This window comes from Eleutherodactylus coqui, chromosome 11 (genome assembly GCF_035609145.1).
Source record: "Eleutherodactylus coqui strain aEleCoq1 chromosome 11, aEleCoq1.hap1, whole genome shotgun sequence".
Lineage (NCBI taxonomy): Eukaryota > Metazoa > Chordata > Amphibia > Anura > Eleutherodactylidae > Eleutherodactylus > Eleutherodactylus coqui.
Window position 1 is genome coordinate 26,127,380 of NC_089847.1, and position 8,621 is coordinate 26,136,000.

Consider the following 8,621-nt stretch of genomic DNA (forward strand, 5'->3'; position numbering starts at 1 on the left):
TTGGGTAATTGCCATTTTGGCCGCATCATCCTGCTTTCTTTACTAGCTATGGAGTAGTTGGTACTATATTAGTTTAGTGATGTCTTGCTGTTTACTGCTGGGCAGATGTGTCGTTCAGGAGTCTTAGAATGCTTATAGTAACATGAAAGTGGGATTTATAAAACTAAAATACACCTTTTTTTTTTTTTAAAGGAAATTTTAAGTTAATTGGGAGGGGAATCCTCTGTAAACCGGAGGGAAGAATTCCTCAGAAGAGTTTGTCTTGCTCTGGAGATGCTGGTACATCATAGCTTGACTTGGACAGCCCATTGATTTCAGTGGGAATGCTGTAGTACCTCATTTATCCATTTAACTGGCCAGACATTTGCAGGATGAATGGAGGGAACTACTAACTGAAGTGTATCAGACGTTTGTAGAAGCTATGCCACGTAGAGTATCCAATGTCATTAGGGCCAAAGAAGCCCCACTAAGTATTAACATATGGAAATAAATACTACTTCTGGCTCTTCCTCGCGAGTCCACTTACTTTTGGTTGGATGGTGTAACCTTAAATGAACAACCAATATGAGATGATCCTCTTCTGTGAAGTATTCTAATCTCCCTCCATCCCTCCCCCTCTTTTTGGGGTCTAGTACAGCCAACTCCTTTATTATGGAACTGACTATCCCTTTCTGTTTCTTTGCAGGTTTTTGGCTTCTTGGCCACCATCTCCTATTCCGTGAACACCTACTTGGCATTTCGGAAATGGAAATTCGGCAGCGGATCCCAGAACATGCGCCAGTCCAGCGACTACATGAGGGCACGTAGTGAGTCGCGGGATGTAGACTGTCGTCCTGAGATCCAGCGTTTGGATGCATAACCTGCTGGGGTCGGGTTGGGAGGGTTTCCATCCTCGTGATTGGCTCCTCCTCTTAAGTCCCCGGCAGTAGGACTACTTTCCGTGCTTTGGGGAACAATTTTCAGAAGATTCCAGATCACATTCCCATCTTAATGTTTAGAAGGGCCGGTTGGTCGCTGACTATCAGAGGAGCTGCTTCGAGGAACACATGTTGCTGATCCTGTTATGGAATGGCCTTAAAGGGACCAGAACCTGGGAGCAGGCAGCTCTTCGAAGATGGTGACCTTGCTTCCTTCCCTCTGACAGATGATTAGATTTTCCTGTCTTCATCTTTTAATTAGATCGCTGTTAATCCTGTTATTTAATTAGGTTTTCTGCTGATCAACAATTGGACTAATTTAGAGTAATGAACAATGTGGCAGAAGTCTTAAGCCTCGGGAAGGAGGTCAAAAAGAAAAAAAAAAATTGAAACTTTCATTTTTTTAATTTAAATTAATTTAAACAATCCGATTTGAAAACTCGAAGTTGATTGAAGGAGACCGAGATGTGAGAAAATCTTATTCTGCTGCCGCATTAATAGCACTTAAAGGGGTATTCCGGTGACTAAATGTTTTTTTTTTTCACCCACCCACTGGGTTAAAGGGTGGATTGGTTGGGGGTCTGACTGCTGGGACTCCCATGGATTCTAAGAATGGAGGGTCCCATCTTCCCTGGAGGACAGCAGCTCCTGCCTGACACAACCTGAGTGTGATCGAGTTCAATGGAGCGCGCATGCGCGGTGGAGCTTCATACATTTCATTGGGGCTCCTACCTGATCCAACCAAGGTCGAGTTCAATGGAGTGCTGACCGCGCATGCGCAGTGGACCTTTTATTTGTGTCAGTCCTGTTAAAAAGAATGGCTGAGCATAGAGCTTGGCTATTTCCATCAGCCCCAATGAAAAGAATGGAGCTCCACTGCGTATGCCGGTCAGCACTCCATTGGACAAGACCTTGGTTGGATCAGGTAGGAGCCCCAATGAAACGAATGGAGTGCAACTGTGCAATCAGCGCTCTGTTGAACATGACCATGGTCCGTAGGAGCTGGGGTTTTCCAATGCATGAAGGGGGGACAAATGGGAATCGTGGGTGGGGTCCGACCGCTGGAACCCCCATCTAGTGGATAGGTGAAAAATCATTTAGAAACCGGAATACCCGTCCTAAAGACTCAATCTCTTCAGTATGAGAGCTTTTCCTACAAACGCGCCCATGACAACACTTCCTGGAGACTATTATATAGGCAGTTTTTCCGTGTGTTATGCAAAACTGGATTCTGGTTGGGCTTTATAGCAGCCAATGAGAAGCCGGTGCCCTTTTTGTTTTTTGGCGGGTCACTAATTTTAAAACTGCCACGCTATTGTGGTAAAAAGGGGTTATGGGGACGTACATACAGGTGAGCTCCTCAAAGCCCACCTATGGCTTTAACGGGGGAAAGAAAGTTTTGCAAACCAGGCCACAGTGATGGGATTATGAAGAGAAGAAAAAAAAATTCATATCCTCCTCTCTATGTCCCCCATCGCTCCCATTCTGCCATTGCCCGGTCATCTGCTAGTCTTTTCCTGCTGTAGTGAGCCAGTAATTGTCATCGACTAAAGGATCTGTAAGTGAAGACCAGTGGGGGAACGGGAGCATCGGGGGACCGGGTGAGGAGGGTATGACTTCTGCTCCCGGCCACCAACTGTGGGGCTACTGTGACCTGGCTTGCAAAACTTTTCTCCCCCGGATACCCCCTTTAATTCTGTTCGGCACAGGAATAAGAATTTTAAATCGCACTACGGGGGGAAATCTAATAATTTTCTGGAGGTTCTTTAAGTACATCATGTATTTCTCCTTTTTTCTACATAATCGCCATTTATTGTACTCGTATCGGTAAAGTAATTCTCACAACCCAGTGATCATAGCAATATGATACCACTCTGCGGATGCAATATCTAACACTATGGACTGAGAATTACAGCTACTTTGTTTAAGCAATATTATTTTAACACTATTTATCTCGTTAAAGGGAATCGGTAAAATCTGCTCTAAGTTTTTGAAGGATTTATGACCCCCCCCCCCCCCCCCCCAATTCCCCCAAATTTAAAGGTCCTGTCCTGAGAAATGAAGGTTGAACATAGTTTTTCTGCCTCGCTGCAGGTTTAAGAATGAAGTATCTGCTTTTATTAGACAATTTGGCTTTGTGTAGATGTAATTTATTAACTTTTTTGTTTGTTTTTTGTAGTTGAAAAGTAAGACTTCATTGTGTAAATTTTTGACACCTCTGTATTGTAGTACACACCACTACCAGGCTCGTGTATAGGGATGGCCTCACTAAGCCAAACCCCTTTCCATGTGCAGTTAGGATATATGGATCTCGTAGAAGGGTGCCCTCTTCCCCGTACGTGGGAGCTGCGTTCAAGGCATTGTCCAGTTTAGGAAACTCCTTATACGCCTTGTTAGTGAGTTCTGAGTTATTAGAGGGAGGTCCTGTTCGTGACCCCACTCTTGGCCAGCTCTCACGCTGGAGGACTGTCTGTCATTGGGCAACTCATTGGTTTGAATAGGCACTGTGTAATACTTTATTTCTCCTGTGGGGGCACTGCCTGGAAATCTAACACTAAGGCCGGGCTCATACGTACGGGTCAGATTCTGCATGCTGGAGACCCGCAGCAGAATCTGGCTATGAACCCGGATGGTCACCCTGCGTACCTGATTTTCCTGTATTGCGGGTGGCCGCAGCGGCTCGCCGTCTGTGATGCACAGTACAGTTTTTTTTTCTTCTTATTTTTAATGCTTGTATTTCCCGCGCCATCGCTAAGCGACGATGCTGGTACCCACAGCCCATACTCAATGTTAATTAGTCAGATGGCCTCCATTGACTTCCGTAGCAAAATAGAAGATGTTGCGTTTTTTCTACCGCTCGCGGAACACACAATTCGTGTCCATGAGTGAAGGAAAAAGCCAAAGTCCATGCCTTTCAATGCCACATTGTGCGGTGGACGCTGATTGCAGATTCCGCAACTGGAATCGTTGGTGTGAGACCTGCCCCCCATTTACTGGCAGGTTTCCCCACAGATTACAGCTGAGGTTCCAGTAGGGTACCTTGTAATTGGCTTGAGGTCACTTTACATGGGATGACTGTTGGGTGTATTAGTGCCCACCAACTGTCCCACAGACTACCACCCGAATATCACTTCTGTGCTTCATACGGGAGCGGTAGTAGTTCAAGTGAATGGAGGCGGAGCAGGTAGGTGGCTTTCATTCCGTCCGCCTCCATTCACAGTAAATAGGAGTCCGTCAAGCATTGAGCGGCTCCTGTCTACATGGCGCGGCCCTCGCTTGTTTCTTGTTCTGCTACAAACCAAGTGACTCTGACAAGTTAGCGGTTTCTTGCTCGGCGCCCTGTTGGCGGCCGTGGGTTGTACAAAGTTCTAAAGTTCTCCTCCTTAAGCTTTATGAATGGTGGGGGTCCGAGTGCCCCTGAGAAGAGGGTCTGGTCAGTCCCTGAGTGGAGTGTAGGTCGTGCAGGGACAGTGCCAACGATTGCCGAGTTCAAGTACTTCATCCGGAACTGGCACTGAAGTGATTGACGCAGTGGGGTGGGGGGGTGAAAACGTCCCATCGCTAGAATACTCAAGGCAATGACTGTTGTAGGATGAAGCCCTTCCTAATACGTGTGACTGCCCCCTTTCCTAGCACTACAGATTAGAAACGCAGTTCCGCCCCGACTTCCTACCGCATCTCCGTGGCCGTCTGGTTCGTATTGTGCAGCAGGAACTTGGTATTTTTTTTTTTGAGAAGTAATGAAAATTGCAGCTTTGATAATAAGGGCAATAACGCGATCCTCCGGCGTTGCAATATAATTCTGTCCCGGGCCGAGAGGCGGCAGTCATATTACTTCCTGATGTCCCTCTGGTCTGCTGTTTCCAGGACCCATTTTCAGCCTCCACGATGGCCGACAACCTTCAGACTACTTTAAAGGGGTTTTCCGGCCACAAAATGGAAATTCTGAAAATACTGAAATCTAGCGGTATAGCAAAGTAGCTGCAACCTGTACCCCTTATCTGCTGCTGCGGACCCTCTGCTGGCACCCCAGCAGCGGGATGGATTTGCCACAGGATTTTTTGTGTGGACCCTCCGACTTACAGTAGCAGCAAAGCGGATGAGGGCCTGACCATGTCGTCCACAAGCAGCAGAAAAAATCTGCACAAAACCCGTACGGAAATTGACTTGCGGTGGGGAATCCGATTCTGCAGCATGTCAATTTTTCCCGCTGTTTCCACGGCGGCGGTCACCGCTTCTCAATGAGGGGGTGAACTTCACACACAAATACGTGATAAAATCCCCACCAAATGGTGCCGGTTTGGCGGTAGGCGTTCCGCAGCAGAATGCCCGCTGTGGACTTTCCGCTGCATATCACCCCTTTTGTGGACCAGCCGTAGACTGCCACTGTCCTATACCTACTCTTTGATTGGCCAGCACTGATCACATGATCAGTACTGTCCAAACAGAGCAGTGTGCATTAGGTAGCTAGAAAATTGCATGGGCCTGCGGGAGCCAAAACGGGCGGATCGGAGGGACATCAGCGTAGAATGCCAGTAAGTAACTTACCCCCTTCACTGCAGGGACAGAATTTTGCCCGAAACTGAAGATAGTTTGAGAACTTTCACACGGGATGAAGTATTCCGCAGGAGCATTGTGTAATATGCTGTCCCTGAATTCTGCAGCGACCTCTACACGGTTAACTGCGGATTCTGATGCGAAATTGCGGATTTTGGTGAATATTCCTCCGGAGTTCATATTTTGCAGTGCTGCTCTGGAATATTCCGTCCCTTGTGAAAGCCTCCTTTACGTTCCACTGGGCATAGGCTTCTATGGTGCTGACTTATCCATGACTCTCTGGGGCTTCCTCAGCGGGTTGGGGCCGGTCTGTATTCTCTCCCGTTGTACATTCCTGCAGTGTTGGATCCTTTCCTTACCTCTCAGTGATACATTCCCCACTTGGCACACTGCTTCCTCCATTCTTTGCTGTTCTAGTCTTCCATGCAAGAAGAAAACCAGTCGGCTTGAGATCTAGACTTGCGCTGCGGAATATGTTGGCGCTATATAAATAAAGATGATTATGACTTCTATCACCTGCCTCAAAGTGACATTTAGTGGTCCTTGGGTTCACATTCCAATGCAGATGCCCAAACCAAAGTGGCTGCGTTGCTCCTGTGCCCAGTGGGCTTCTCTAGGGTCCTGGGTCTTTGAGCAGTAGACCGGTGCTTGAAGATCTCCAATGTCCATTATGACTTGGACTCGAGGAAAAACCCATTTCTCGAACTGCTGGTTTATGGCTTCAGTGAATGCGATAGGACCAAATATTTACAGCTTCTGTTTAATTTCTTAAAGACTTTTTTTCTCTCTGCCACACATTTTGTAAAGGAGTCCTACTCCGTCCTATGGAGAGGGAGAAGTATCTGATCAGTGGAGGTCTGACGACTGAGACCCAATGGTCATGTCTAGAGATGAGCGAGTATACTCGCTAAGGCTAATTATTCGAGCGAGTAGTGCCTTAGACGAGTAGCTCCCCGCTCTTCTCTAAAGATTCGGGAGCCGGGGGAGAGCGGGGAGGAACAGAGAGGAGAGCTCTCTTACCCCCCCCCCCCCGGCAACTCACCTGTCACCCTCGCCGGCTGCCGAATCTTTACAGACAAGCGGGAGGATACTCGGCTAAGGCACTACTCGCTCGAGTAATGTGCCTTAGCGAGTATACTCGCTCATCTCTAGTCATGTCCCATATCCTCCCAGATAAAGTGGCGGCTGAGTATGGACACCGCTGCTCTATTCCTCTATGGGGATTGCCAGATCTTGCAGAGTAGAAGCACTTGGCTAGCAATGGCAGCCCCATAGAAGTGGATGGAGCAGTAGTGACCACCACCGTTCCCTTCAGGGACACTTGTGAACCCCATTCTAGTAGGGAGGAAGGTTTGGGGGATGCAAGTGGTCAGATGTCCACCAATCAGATACTTATACTCTATTTTGTGGGTGGAGAAGTTAGTTTTTCTGTTTGTGGGATACAAGCAACATAACTGAGCAAAGTTTCAACTTACGAATTGGTGCCTACGGGGCGCGTCTGAGAGGCGCAATTAGTTTTCATAAAGCTTAAAAAAAACATGAATTAAAGGGCCACTCCGGTGCAATTGTTTTCTTCATTAATAGTGTAGCTATCCCCATGGTATACATAAGTAAACTGGTGTTACCTCGGTTAGTTATTCCTTACTATCTGAAACTTTTTCTCCTCGGATGGTCATGTGATCTCAGTTCAGATCTACTTTGAATTATATGTTCATTTTCTAGTCAATGTCTCAGTCTGTGTGATGCTGTCCTACCACAGATACTCCTGTTCTAGTTACTGATGATGATCACACAGTTATAATAGAGGAGATCACAGCTCATCCTTCTGACTGTATACTTGGTGTGTAGCTTATTTAGGTGAATATAGAAGGTAATGAATGAATTTGTCCTCCCCAGCAGGCAGAAATGGTATAGTGTCAGCTAATGCTGTACTGATGCATTATGAATGCAGTGATTGAAAGTGAAAGCAAAATTTTCACCATCAAGATGGTGCCTGATAAGCATCAGACAGGGGACTGCACGGAAAAATGTGTTTAAGCTGGAGTGGCCCTTTTAAGATCCAGTTCTGACTTGTCTTAGGTGATGACCATTAATGGCTGGCATTACAGTGCCTGTCCCCCAAATACCCCATATAAAAATATCCATGATTATAATTGAGTTTTATGTCATTCAGAGTCTATGAAAAGCCGTGTGGGTGACCACTGCCTACAGAATCTACAGGGTGGACAACAAAAGTTTACCCCCGCCCCTCGCTCTTATGAAAGCTGTGTAAAAGGATGTCTTGTCTTTTTTGCCCACAGCAACCAATCACAGCACGGCTTTCATTTCTTATACTGCTGTGGTAAAATGAAAGCTGCGCTGTGATTGGTGGCTATGGACAGCTTGCACAACTTTCATAAGAGTGTAGTACGGGGGATTTTTTTTATTGGCCACCTTTATATAATGGCTGGAAATGACAGCGTGGCTCAAGATTTGGTTTCAGAAAAGGTATTTGGAGTCGCTCTGGTCCCTTGTACATAACTGTAACAATTCTACTTGTGATGTCAGTGTTGATGTAAAATCCATCATTCCTCATTTTCTGTGGCCACGGATTGCTTCCATAAAACATTCATATGAAAGGCGTAAGACAAGCGGCGTACTAACTTTCCATCCATGACTTGGAGAAATGAGCTGCGCCCCCTATCAGCCACTTGTATTATAACCATTCCGCCCCCTTTCTGTGAAGCCGATACATAACAGCATTTTACTTGGTGCTTATATATATTTTGTAACCTACGTTTTTGTATGACGGTACGTGTCTCTTGGATGTAATCATTATGCTTTTTGTTACGCCTTTTTTTTTTTTCTGTTCTCCAATTTTTGGAATCGTCTCACCTCGTGTGCCTTTCATATCAATCTGCACTTGTCAATCAGCCGATACTTGTGTAATATTGTAAAGACTTCTTGAGACTGGATGCGTGTTCCCTGTTGTGTGCTGGTACAATATGGAGACCGGAGTTCTTTTTGTAACGTGTAATAAAAGATCAAGTACCGTTGGGTGTGTGCTTTTATTCCCCTCAGCTGTCTAGTTCTGGAGGAGTTACCCCCCTGTTTAAAATATTGTCTTATGCCTGAGGAGCGCCGCACACTAGGGGTAGTATTACACAA

At 46.2% G+C, this 8,621-nt stretch overlaps 1 protein-coding gene across 1 annotated transcript in view; it reads left to right on the forward strand.

Moving 5' to 3' along the window:
* The window catches only part of CMTM4 (CKLF like MARVEL transmembrane domain containing 4), a 30,187-nt gene extending 21,681 nt beyond the window's left edge, over positions 1-8,506 (forward strand). The window contains exon 4 of the mRNA XM_066583146.1: positions 686-8,506. Coding sequence (XP_066439243.1) covers positions 686-859 — 174 coding nt within the window. The 3' untranslated portion in view covers positions 860-8,506. The remainder of the gene's footprint in view (positions 1-685) is intronic.
* The last annotated feature ends 115 nt before the right edge of the window (positions 8,507-8,621 follow it).